Source organism: Alligator sinensis, unplaced genomic scaffold, assembly GCF_000455745.1.
Source record: "Alligator sinensis unplaced genomic scaffold, ASM45574v1 scaffold881_1, whole genome shotgun sequence".
Lineage (NCBI taxonomy): Eukaryota > Metazoa > Chordata > Crocodylia > Alligatoridae > Alligator > Alligator sinensis.
The window spans coordinates 158,622-172,661 of NW_005842346.1; the positions used below are offsets into that span (position 1 = coordinate 158,622).

General features: G+C 38.4%; 1 protein-coding gene across 1 annotated transcript in view; it reads left to right on the forward strand.

The window, feature by feature from the left end:
- The window catches only part of WDR70 (WD repeat domain 70), a 215,168-nt gene that overhangs the window by 123,923 nt on the left and 77,205 nt on the right, over positions 1–14,040 (forward strand). The window contains exon 7 of the mRNA XM_006028943.2: positions 10,346–10,445. Coding sequence (XP_006029005.1) covers positions 10,346–10,445 — 100 coding nt within the window. The remainder of the gene's footprint in view (positions 1–10,345; positions 10,446–14,040) is intronic.

The following is a 14,040-nucleotide window of genomic DNA, read 5'->3' on the forward strand; positions in this document are numbered from 1 at the left end:
AAAATATGAACAAATATATGAATACACAAAACGTTAGGACAGCTCAAAATAAGAACATGCATCTATTAAATATATTTCAAGTTGTTTGTAATTGATAATGACAGGTTGAAAACACTATATTTAGAAATATTTAACACCTGCTAATGATACTTGAAAATGTGGGTGTGTGAGAAAAATACTGTAACAAAAAAAGTGAAGTAATCACATTTGCAAAGACCTAAAAGTTTGTACTTTGGAATTTTTTGCATTGATGAGATCACTACTGGAATATTGTGTCCACTTCCATATTTCAAAAAGAATTTTGAAAACCTGGTCTGTTCAGAAAATATATACATGAAAGTACCAAGGTCTTAAAAATGCACTTTTTGCAGAACTTTATGGATCTCGATCTGTTGAAGCTTGCAGGTTTTCCCACTCCTTGGAGACGCGCCCTAATTCAGGGCACAGCATCCAGCAACATCTGCACATATATCACGGCACAGCTGAACATGCTCTGTGGAGCACAGGTGATCATGCTTCATGGATAACTTATATTTCCAGCTGAAGTGTAACACCTGTACAGTTACTTGTAGTGTTACAGGATTCTGTAGGACCCCGCAGCATCCCACAGCCCTCCATTCTTCCCTCCCTCCTTCCAAAGGGGGCAGGGAGGACTCAAGATGCAGCCCCTTATTACTCTCTGACTTTGTGGAAATTTGGTAGCTTTCCACCTCGTGCCTCTGCACTTTGTAGCACTACAAATGAACACTTGTCCATACCCTAAGTAGTACCAGATTTGGTAACTCTCAAATTATATCATTTTAGGGCTCCTGTAGGACTTGTTTATTACAGCACTAGTGTCAATTTTGACATCTCCCTCCATTATGAAAATTATGGCCATGAGATTCATTTTTGATATGCTGCTTCAGTTATACATAGTATTATAAATCTTAGAGGAGGAAAAATATGTCAATTTGACATGATAGCCCCATGTACGAGCCATAGACAATTTGTTTTAATTATTTTGTTTTCTAATTTTTGCTTTGAGCCTGATTCATGTAATAAAAATATTATATAATTTTGTCATAAGGCTTTTGAAAGAAAGATGCAAATAATTGTAAAAGAAAGAGAAAAGTTAGGTTGGGCGAAGCATTGCAGATAAAGTCTGGAATAGGAGGGAATGTAAATGGAGGCAAGGAAATAAAGGCATAATTGTTTATTTTTTGCAGCTGCAGTTCAGCAAAATATAGGAAATATTAACAAGTAGCCATTTTTTTGCATTTCTACAAAACAGGAAGAGAGTGACATAGCAGAAACTTCCTCAGTGTCTTAGAAAACTACTTTCCCCACCATTCACCTCAAATTACTGCCTCTGTTTTTAAAAATGTTAATGAAAGAAGAAAAATGATTTGGCTGTTTTGTTAAAAAGCATTAGAAAGTTGGAAAGATGTCAACTTACTGGGAAACAATGTATTCTTGAAAAATGATCAAAAGTTCAAAAGTTTCATTTTTTACACGTACTTCTTATGATGAAAATAGCTTAAATTTCTGAGGCATGGTAGAATGAATATGCACCACCAAGCCTGCCTCCTCTCCTGGAAGGGCTGAAGGACATGGCTAATTTAGGATGATGATTTTTGTGATGTAGTTCTGGGTGCAGATACTTTTGATTGTCATTTCCTGTCTTTGTTATACTCCAGCTATCTTCACTATTGCCCATTTTGCTCACCTTCAGTCCCGTGTTCAAGCTTTTGTCATCCTTGCTTCTCTAAGCATGAGCTTCCATTTTTAATATTCTTGACTCTTAAAAAATTATGCCTTCGTCTACATGGCTAGATCCCTTACTTCTCCCTTACTACGTCCCTAATTGTCTTTCATACATCATAGAAATTCATCCTTTTTTCAAAGTTTTCTAGTGTGCCCATTGTCCCTCTTCCATAAGTATTTCATGGTACATACTTCTGCCATGAAGCCAAACTGTTCATATTAGCCATACAATTAGGTTATGCTACAGGATGCCTACATGTTTGCATCACTTCTTTTGCTAAACTCATAATAATAATAATAATAAAGCAATTGGCAAAGGAGAGACCATATTGCTATAGATTTTGCTGAAATGTACTAAAAATTGCTGTCATTGTTGAATATTTGTGAATTTGGCAATCTGTCTCTGTGTAATAAAATAGCCTTTCACAGTGGGCAGATTTGAAGTGGAAGTACATGAGTACAATAGGAGCTGGGTCATTCATATCCAGGTGATTCACAAGCCACTTAAATCAGAGCAGGTTGCTGAATTATGACTCATGGATGACTTTCATAGCTGCATGTTGTGGCTTTTTATTTCAAAACAGTGCCGCTTCTAAGCTGAAGTTCTCAGATGGTCCATGCAGCTGTTTTTTCCAGCTCTGGATAACTAGGGTGACCATAAGGAAATCTGGGATACTGCCCTGACACCAAGTTCACATGCTGCTGTAGGTATTGTCAGAGACTCGTTGACAGGGGCATGAGCGCAGTCCGGCAAGAAGGCAGAACTGCATGGCACACCACGCTGCTCTGCCTCCCCACTGGACTGCACCACATGCCCAGGACTCTCATTTTAATTTTCCCCAACTTGTTGGGACCAGCTTTTGAAATCTTGGGACTGTCTTAGCCAAACTGAGATGTATGGTTATGTATAACCCAGGTTATATTGCCTCAGTTTCACAGTGGAGTAAGGAATCTGGATTCCACAAAGTGTCGGTATTCTTCAATGCTGAGAAGAAATTTGTTAAATCCGCTTCATATTTTAGCCCCTGATTTACTTTTGTATCTACATCTACAGTTGCAGTTTTCTTTTTGCAGTTTTCTTTTTGAAGAATTTCTGAAAATTATGCATTAAGCACATGTTAATAGCTAGAAAAAAATGCCAATAATTTCTAAACAATATTAAATCAAGGCTGGGTGGGATCATAACATTCTTATTACACAGACAAATGTTTGTGTAACCTGCACTTAAAAATATACAGTGATGGAGAGTCCATAGTCTCTCTAGATAATCTGTTCAGTGCTTAATCACCCTCATAGTTAGAAAATTCTTACTGATATCCAACTTAAATTTCCCTTGCTGCAACTTCAGCCCTGTTACTTATTGTTCCCTCCTTTGTGGAGAGAGAATTTTGAACAACCATTTCTGTATCTGGAGACTTATTATTAAATCACCCATTGATAACTAGTTGCTGTCCCTCCAGTCTTCTAATACAGGGGTGACCAGAGTTACTCACGTTGGGAGCAACATCCGATCTTCCACCAAAGTTCAAGAGCAGGATGAGGAGGGGGGTGCACTGAGTGACCCAAAGTGGAGGTGACCCCCCTCTCCCCCAGCACCGCTGAGCCGCTCCAGCTTTCCCTGTGGGGAGCTCATTCCAGGGTAAGCGGTGTGACTCCAGCTCCTGACAGCCCGGGCTGCACTGTTCCCCCAGAGTCGCCTTGGGGAGAAGTGGTTGGGGCTTCAGCCATTTTCCGGAGAAATGCACGTACCATGCCAGCAAGCCACATGCAGCTAGTGAGCCTTGGTTTCCCTACCGTGGTTCTAATACATCATGTCTTTTAGATTGTTAATCAAAATTGTTGCTCTGATCTGGACATTTTCCAGTTAGTCCACATCTTTCTTGGACTGTGGTGCTCAAAACAGGATGCAGTACTCAAGGCAAGGCCTCGTCAATGTAGAATAAAATGAAATAATTTCTTATAATGATTTGTATATGACAGTCCTTTTCACACATCCTAGTGTACAGTTAATGTTGTGTGAATTGTTGTTTCCCCCCACCCCGACAATATTACACTGTCAGTTTATATTCAGCTTGTGATTCATTATAACCCTGAAGTCTTTTTCTGTAGAACTGCAGTCTTTCCCTAGTTTGTATTTGTACATGGAATTGTTCCATCCTAAATACAAGACTACTTGTGCCTGTTGAATTTTATTCAGTTAATTTTGGACAGTCTTTCCAGTTTATCAGTCATTCTGAATCCAAATCCTAGTCTTATCCCCCAAAGTGCCTGCAGCTACAACCAGCTCGATGTCTACTGCAGATTTGCCAGCTGTGTACTCAACACCACCTCCAACACCTTCATAAAGATACTGAACAGTACTGTACCAAGGGTAGATTCCGGGGGAAGTCTACTCAATATCGCCTCCTAATTAGGCACTGAGATGCTGATGACTAGTCTTCAAGCATGATTATCAAACCAGTTATATATCCATTAGGGCTGTGCAAAATGGTTATATTTCATTTCGGATTCAGCCATTTTGTGGGAGAGTGATTCGTTTCGGTGTTTTGGATCACTTCCGTTTCGATTCAGCTGAATGTGTTTCGGCATTTTGACAGTGTTTCAGCACTGGTTCGGAGGTTCAGATCGGCTGGGGAGATGCAGGCATAGCCAGGTGGCTGCAGGTTCTCCCACAGCTCCTCCATCTGTGCCTGCCAGTTTCTTGAGTACTCTAAAGATGCATCATTGCATCCATCTCTACTAATGGGAAACGTCCAGCTTCTCTTAGTAATCTCCAACCTGTTCTTTCTCCAGTCTAGGCTGCTAATCTTTTCCCCTATACTTGCTGCCAGCTGCATTCATCCTCTGATAGCTGACCTTATTTCTGAAGACTGAAGTAAGAAAAAGATTAATTACTTAGCCTTTTCTACATCATCTGTTACTCCAGGGTTGGGCAATCTGAGGCATGTGTGCCATAAATGGCACAGGCAGCCTCCGTGTGACATGTGACAGATCAGGGAGGGGAGGACAGGCAGCACAGCAGCAGATAGGGCAGGAAGCAGAAAAGTAAAACAATAAATTGGTCAGGGAGCATAGGAAAGGAAACAGCAGAGCAGCAGATCAGGCAGGGAGAAGGGGATTGGAGTTGCACTTGAGGAATATGCTGGGATAATTTATGGCACACCTGCCAGAAAGGTTTGGGCCCCGTTGTGTTACTTTATTACCTTTCCCATTCATTAAGGGACCTACACTTTCCTTCTCTTACTTCTAGCATACTTGCAGAATGTTTTTTTGGTGTTGTTTGTTGTTGTCTCCTTTACTAGCTTAATCTCAGTTTGTATGGTGGTGTTCCTGATTTTCTCCCTACATGTCCATGCAGTAATCTTACAGTCATCCCTAAGTCATATGGCTAAGTTTCAACATTTTGCAAGAAACGTTTTTGAGTTTTGAGTTTTTGAGTGTTTGTTGTTTAGTCAGACCAGTCTCTTGCTGCAGCTGTCCTTCCTTCACATTGGGATCGCCTACTCTTGTACCCTTAATATGGTCTCTTTAAGGTACATCCAGCCCTGCTGGACTCCTTTTCCTCTTAGACTTGCTTTCCATGGGATCCTGCCCCCTAGGTTGCCATATTTGTTAAAGCCTGCTTTTCTGAAGTAGTGCCTGTATTTCTGCTGTTGTCCTTCCTTCCTTTCACTAGGATCTTGAACTCTTATTGTTACATGATCACTCTTATCCAGGTTACCTTTCACCTTTACATTTTTGACCAACTCTTCCCTATTCATGAACACTAACAGCAAATCAAAAAGCATTTCCCCTCAGTTGGTTTCTCCACCATTTATACCAAACAGCTGTTCCTCACACATTCAAAAAACTTGCTGGATTGCCTGCATATTGGTGTGTTATCCTCCCAATGTCACGTTTAACTAATAAGCACCAGGTCCTGGTGATCTGGAGACTTCTGTTATTTGGTTGAAGAAAGCCTCATCCACTTTCCCCTCCTTGTTTGGTGCCCTACATCAGACATCATCTCTCCTGTTCTTCCCTTTTATCCTGACACAGAGACTTACCTCCTACTTGTATAAGACCCTCTTCAAAGCCCCACTTAGTATTTCCTCCCAGTTTGTCTTTGAGACATTGATGACCGTCTTCGAGCACAATAAAACATTTATGCACCCACCCAATAGAAGTTTCATGTAGATCATATTTCTGTATTCCACATGAAAATGTCATGGGAGATGGTGTCAAAAGCCTTTCCAAAGTCAAAGTATATTGCATCAACTGTGCTCACCAATCCATGAAGTCCATCATCTTGTCATAGAGGGTAATCAGGTTGGTTAGACATGACTTGCTCTCTTGAGAATCCTATGTTGGCTTTTAATTATTTTTTCTTATGTGTATATTGATGCTTTCTTCAAATATGCTCCAGTATCTTTCAGATATCAAAGTTAGACTGACCTGGTCTGTAATTACTTGGGTCCTCCTTTCTATTTATTTTAAAGAGGGGTGCAGTAATTGCCATTTTTCCTTCTTTCTGGGAGCTTACCAGTTCCAATTCTGCATGAGTTCTTAAAGATAATAGCCAATAGCTCTGAAATTACTTCAGCAAATTACTTGAGGACATTAGGATAAATTTGAAAATAGCTAGTTTATCTAAGTAATATCCAACCTGTTCTTTTTCTACTGTGGCCTAGGTATTTACCCTGTTGCCCCCCCCCCCCATGTCCTTGCTTCTAACTGTGCTCCTAAATCTGATATGTAACCTTTTTAATCACATTTAAATATGCTAAGAAGCCAGAGGTCAAACACAGACTTTTCCTTGGAAACTGCATCAAAGTTGCCATTGTCTGTAAAACTTCTTGTTCAACCTTCAGTCATTTTTAGAGTACTTGATTTAGTATTACAATTCGAGGTTATTTTCTTCAGAAGTATAATATATGGTGGATGAGTTCACAGAACTTGCAGCTAGAAATTTTTTTTTACTGGTAAACTGAGCAAATTAGTTTTGAAAGATAAACTTAAAACAGCTTATGTAATTCTTAAAGTCACTTTCAGTGTAGAGCCTAATTTTAAAGGGGATCCTTAAAATGTTGGTTAGGGGAATTAATTGAATTAATTGAAAAAGTGGGTTTTGGTTTCATTTTGTTTATAGTGTAGGAAAAATAGTGTAGGAAAACCCTAAGATTTAAACTCTTTGAATTTTGCACAAGTTATTAGCTTGCAAAGGGGAAAACTTTGCAAACATAAAGACATATCATTTTAATTTCTGTGGTTGTTGCATACATATCTCTGACTCTAAGGCTTCTCTTTATTACTATTCTGTAGAATTTCTACGATTCTTTTCCTTCCATAGGAGGAGAGGTAGGAAGGGTCAGAAAAATGCAATTCACCACTTAATTGAGAAAAAGATTTAAACATTTAAATCAAAAGGAGTGAGACCTAGTACTAGTAGAAATTTTTGGGGCTTAGTAGTTACTTACCCAGAAGTGTGATTTTTGGGTTGACTGGAGTGATTTACAAATTTGTGCCATATCTAATAGATAGTTTTATTTCCCCCCCCGCAAAAAAAAATCAATTTAAAATGTTTTGCTTCTACGTTTTCAAAATTAAAAGTACTAAAACATTTTGAGATCAAACTTATCTAACTTTATTTTTTTAAATAAGACCCAAACATTATATATCATTTAAACCAACCAAATCATACTGAGTTTTTCATTTTACCCAGAAACTCGGAAAAGTAATTTCAGATTGATCCAAAATTAAATTCTCACACTTACTTTTGGTTGGGCCAGTAAACTGAGAAATCCTTTATTTACACAGAGCTATCCATATCCTCCGTTCATTCACTTCAATGGGAATTTTGACCAGGCAGATAATACAGTCAGGTACAGGCTTTACTTTTTTTTAAATAGAAGAATGATAGATCTTACTAATTATGATAGTTGTTTGGCAACATGATTATTTGTTTAAGATTTACATATAAACATCTATGATACTTTACAAACTAAAAATACATAATTTTAATTGTTTGATATTTAATAAATATTGCAGGATATTTATTTTCTCAGAAATAATTCATAGTTGATCTCTTGTATGTTGTCACATATTTTGAAAACTTCCTGCAACTGGTTGCATAAAATATATTCCTGGATATTTAAAAACACTAGAACAAATTATAGTTGAAAAGTGTTATCTGTTCATCTTGTGTCCAAGATAAGTGTAATTGTTGAGAAATGATAATGACTTTACAGTATGTCTCTAAGCCATTTGATTAAACCCAAGTTACTTCATTTTACTTCTGATTATTGTAATAAGCATTTACATCATGTTTCAACCTGTTTACACCTTAGAGCTATTATGTGACCTTTTTCAAACCCCGGACTAATTCCACATGGCCAAAAAAGTCTACACGCATTACTAAAAGACAATAATATATATTTTCCATAGTTTTTAGGCCAAATTTAAGGATTTTATCCTGCAAATACTTGAGTATGGTAAGAAATTTTATGCATGCGAATAATTAAGTTCTATTATAACAAATACATTACAAGAATATTTTTAAGGTAGGAAATTCCAACCCTCCAAAGTTAGGAGATGCCAGGATTCAGGTTGCCTATGTAAATCTAACACAACCCATTTGTGCATGTATATCATGATGCAATTAACTGCATGATCACGTTAGGTATTTTGTCATATACCATGCACACCTTTTTAAAAAATCTTGCTGGAAATTGGGGTGTGCAGTATAAGAGAGGAAATGCAGTAATGGCAGTTTCTGCCACTTAAGCTTCTGCCAGGAGAAAATGGAAGTAAGCACAGGATCTATAGGGAGCAGAAGAATGAGCAGACTTGGCTCCCCAGCTGCTGCTGCTTGGTTACTTACTACAAGGAAAGATTTTTTTTTTCCCTCTTCATTTTGCCTTTCAAAAACAAGGTGTGTATCTTATTCCAGGATGTTATATACAAGAAAATACAGTATTTTTTCTCCACAGAACCTCTGTTCTTGCCCAGGGAGCACAGGCTCACTTAATGGACAGCTGTTGAGTATTTGGTTTCCTTTTTTTTTGTTCACTGTGTAGTACTAGAGTATATCCACACACTAGGAGCTTATCTGTATGCTAGAATTAATTTCCCCATATGTGTTTTTATAGTGCCTATCTCTATAGTATCTGAAGGCTTCATGGTTATTAGTTTATTTTTCTCTCCTTGTGAGAGGAGGAGGCAGTATTGTCCCTGTTTTACAGATGGGAATCTTAGGCACAGAGAGTTCCGCAGTCTAGACCCACTCAGCTATTTCAAAGAAAATGTCTTAAGAATTTTTAGCACGGGCAGAGAAATGCATTTATCCATAGCCTTAGTCTTGTACATGCCTAGGCCATTTTTGGCTGAATTTTTCCAGAAGAATTCAAACTCAGATAACCACATTGCATGGAAAATTAAAGTCCAGACACTTAAAATTTAGCAAATTTACAAGCAAGTAAAAAAAACCATGATCATACAATGGGAAGGGCCAGGCACGCTTAATAATACCACCCCTGTCTATAATTAAATTAGCATGTGGCATCTTTCATACATAAAGGCTTTCAAAGCATTTTACAGTCACCCTGACCTCTATACCTGGAAAGATCATGGAGCAGATCTGGAAAGAATCCATTGTGAAGCACCTAGAGGAGAAAAAGGTGGTCGGGAATAGCCAGCATAGATTCACCAACAGCGAGCCATGCTTAACCAGCCTGATTTCCTTTGGTGGACAGGGAAGAGCAGTGGCTGTGATATGTCTTGACTTTAGCAAGGCCTTTGACACTGTCTGTCATGACATTCTCATTAACAAGCTAAAGAAATGCAGACTAGATAAAAGTACGGTTAAGCATGGGAAATTAAAAAGCATACAGTTGTCAACAGAGAAAAAATTTAAACAGCATGTAGGTTTGTGGAAAATGCTTTAGTATCTTTGATAGACGGAACCTTTGATTTCAGTAAGGAAAAGAGAAATATGGATTTCGTAAAAACTTGCTTTGAGATTTCACAGGGCACTTAAAGGAAAAATTATGGATTTCTTGTTGAAATGGAAATCTGTATTATATAAGCAAGTGGTTCTTGTTTGAAAGAAATGTATGGTGTTTTTCAATTACTTCTCAGGGAATGTATTAAAAAAAATAAACAGACAGTATTCCCAAACTTGTCATTTGGTTGGAGCCAGATGGCACTCAGACTTCAGAAAATTTAAGTTTTATTCTAAATCTATAACCTATGAATTTTGGCAGGTTATCAGTCTGGCAAAAAAGAAGTTCTGCCAGCCCTTCTAAGTCATATCCAAAGTATATATAATCTATTTTGACATTTTTAAACTATAGACTTTGTATAGAAGTGTTGAGAACCAAGTAGCTTATAATAAAAGATATTCTTGTCACCCAGTCATAACTCCGTTTATCATTGCTGGGACTTGCATATTGGTGCTGATGGTTGGCAATAATTGTTTTTCTGGACAGGGAAATGCAAGTTGAGAGAGAAGATTGTATTCAAAACTTCCTGAGTTTGAAACTATTATAATACATAAATGACATCTTTAAAAGGCTGCAAGAATGCTTACCTCTGTTTAATGTTTTATTTGTTTTACAAACAGGTTCACACAAAGTTCCACTGCAGGCAGGCACATGCTTCAGGCACTGAAACTTCATGCTTGACATTTTCCTATGATGGTATTGCCCTTGCCAGTCGAGGAGGTAAGTGTTTTGTTAAATGTAAGATAAACATAGGTTTTCACTGATTGTTAGCAGAAATGTAAATCTTAGACATTTAAAATCATATCCTTGCCTCCAGGTATTTTTTTGTAAAAGTGTAATAAGCCACTAAAATCACGTATTAGGTCTTCTCTAGATCTAGAGTCGCATCTTTCACCTTATGTGGATCATAGTGTGCAGTAAAATGCAACTAAAAAAAATTCAGCAGAAAACTTAAATTATTTTATATGCTTGTTACCATACAAACTCCAGTTTCTATTTTGAAAATTAACCATAATGGAAACTAAACTTTAATAAATGTAAAACTAAGCAAAAAAGTAAACGTGTTGTGACTAGTTCTGCGTGAAAAAGCTACATGGAAACATAGTACCTTTTTGTGGTGCTTTTTTTACTGCTTCCTTAGTTCACTTCCCTTATACTAGACGTGTCAAACTCCATGTGGGTCTCTGGGCTGAATCTGGACTTCAAGCAGCCTCCTGGGGTGGATCTGGACAGTTAACAGAGCCCTCGTTTACCCTCTTGCCACAAACATGCATGCCCATTGGGGCCCTGTCTCTGGGAATTTAGCAGCTGGCCCCAACCCTCCTTTGCTTTCTTCTTGAATTTCCAGCCCCTCTGGGAGCCCCGGGCCTGGGTGAAATGACTCCACAGGCTGGATGTGACCCTTGGGCCAAAAGTTTAGCACCTCTGCCCTACACCATGATTTTTCTGTCATTGATTATAAATTTTGACTTAATTCATATTGTAAGCAGCATGAAATAAGGACCTTCTTGGAATGATTGGCCAAGCTATATTTCAACTATGAGGACTGAAAAAAGAAAAGTTAGCTTAAAGTTTTCCCAGGAATAGGGAAAGGCATCACTCAAGGACAGTTGGTTTCATTCACATCAGCTGAGATTTTTTTTCCTAAAAATATTACCCACAAAACAAATCTTCTGAAGGCCAAAATCATAGTTTGGGATTTATTCATTAGTATTTTAGGAGAGTCATAACAGTTTGCTGGGTAAATGCTATAACTACACTTCCATTCCCAAGGAAGGCTTGCGTTTCTCTTAAATTCAGTCTACACCCTGTTTCTTGTATTTCTAGTTCCTGTTTTTGACTTTTAGTCTTGCTAGTAATGATATGGTCTCTCTCTTCACCTTAATCCAGGTTAACAAAGATTTTGTCTAAACACTTTTTTTTCCATAAAGAAAGAAATGACCTGTTCGTGTGGCTGCTTAATTCTACTGTGGTAGTGCTTCAGGTGCCGGTTTCTAGCCTGATGGGATTAGGCCTTCTTTAACACAAGTGAACACATGGTTTGTGCCCAAGAGAGTTTCTGGTTTAACGTGTTGAAGGAAAGTCTGTTTATGCCTAAAAATATTAGTTACCCACAATTGATATTAATACAAAGTGTGTTTAATAATGCTATCTTTAACAGAAAGCACTTGGATATTCTTGGTGCCATTGTCACATGCTTTGTATTAGGGTTGGCCTGGGAAATCAGAAGAAGCCAAATCTTTAACCAAAAGCTGAAATCAACTAACCTTCAGATGGTCCCAAGCTTTCAGCTACATTTTTCACTTACTTTTTGTTTTCACATGCCTCTGTACCCCTTCATTCTGACCACAACCAGTAGAGAAAGATGCGGTAATACTGAAGAGAGTCTATATACATTATAATTTAGCACACATTTGGAACTGTATTAACTGCTGACCATTGCATACCACCCTGGTTTACAGATTTGAGTTCTGGATATACGAAGTCCTGGACTCAAATCTTTTCCAGTTCATTTGAAGTCAAAGCCTTTGGTGACAGTTTAGATTTCCTTCGATCTACTTGAAACTTCTGCCTTGAGGATATTTTCTTAGGTTCAGGGTTTGTGAATATATAGAACTTGCTCTGTTGACCCTTGCCTATTTTTAGTGTTGTGTTGCACTTCCCTTCCTGCTCTTCCCACCCTTATCTATTCCTAGATTGTGTGCCCTGATGATCAGAGATTCAGGTGATTTGTCAGATGCTAATTTATGATCACTCTAAATTATATAAAAACTTGATTTATAGTATGCAGGATATAAGAATGTTCAGAAAATGGTCTCTCTCTGTTTTAAAATATTAATTCTATGCTCAGTGTTTTCCTGGTTAGTCTATTTTTTTTTAAATCTATATGTGTGCTGTGCAGAAGAATGAGGAAGATTCATATTTTCTTTCAACTTCTTTGTTTGCTTAATGCTCTAATAAGAGTATGGCTTTGGATCTGTACCAATAAAAGCAGATGTGGATCCAGCAGTCATAGATTAGCACACCTGCCAAATGCTGAGGATCAAAGGGAGGATCATTGTTTGGGGGAAAAGGGACTTTCATTGAAAGCCTGATTGCCTCCTGCATCTGATATAGATTCTGTGTCGGATATGAGAGAGATGAGGCAGGGCTCAGCTGCAGACACAAGGGAAAATGAAAAGCAGAGGAGTTGCTTATGAGAGTTCCCAGTTTTGTTCTTCTTGAGTATTAGCAAGTAACCTGACAGAAATTCAAGAAAGTGATATTTACACGTGCTTTTTGACAATGAAAATAATTTTTAAAAACCATGTTAGGTAATGTTTTCTTGACAAATAAAGAGTCATTGAATATTATAGCCTAGTAATCAATCATTAAAGTTAGTTATTGTCTCTTGGTATATACATGGAATTTACAATGTAAGTCTGTAATTATTAGTAGGCAGAAATCCTGACTCTCAAGTCTGTAAAAGTTGTGTGATTGCTGAATAAATGTGTTTTTTCTATTTCTTCAAATCTGAAAAATAATCAGGTCTGCAGTCTTAATTAGTCTTCTGTATGAAAACCAGAGCACGGGGGTTAATTGTAATTCAATGAAAACTATTAAGCTCAGATAGTATCTACATGTATGTGCTTATTGTATAGGTCAGAGATTAATAGGGCTTTTCCCCTCTAAATTTCTAACATAATCTTCCATTTAAAGTGTTTAAAAGGAAAAGCCATTTGAGTTAGAAGCTTCAGATTCTATGTGGAGAGAAAACAATACAGTATTTCTGATTAATACATTCAGGGAGTTTTTAATTATGCATTAATGCTCTCCCCAAGACAAAACGTAAGGTGTTTGTTGTGGGAGACTCCCTCCTGAGGGGGACTGAGGGGCCAATCTGCCACCCCGACCCCTTAGCCTGGTAAGTCTGCTGCTTCCCAGGGTCCCACATCTGGGACATTACGGAGAGGATCCCAAAGCTCCTTAAACCCACAGACCACTATCCCATGCTCCTTATTCATGTGGGCACCAATGACACTGCTTGGAGCACTCCCAGCCAGGTCATGAGGCGCTACAGGGATTTGGGAGCGGGGCTAAAGGGTCTGGGGGCACAGGTGGTGTTCTCGTCGATCCTCCCAGTCTCAGGCTATGGGCTGAGAAGGGATAGGAGGATCTATGTGCTCAACCAAAGACTGCAGCGCTGGTGTCGTCAGGAAGGCTTTGGCTTTCATGACCACAGCCTGCTCTTTGGCGAGAGAGGCAGCGAGCTGCTGGGAAGAGATGGCCTCCACCTCTCTCCCCTGGGGAGGAGGCTCTTCTCAGCCAGACTGGC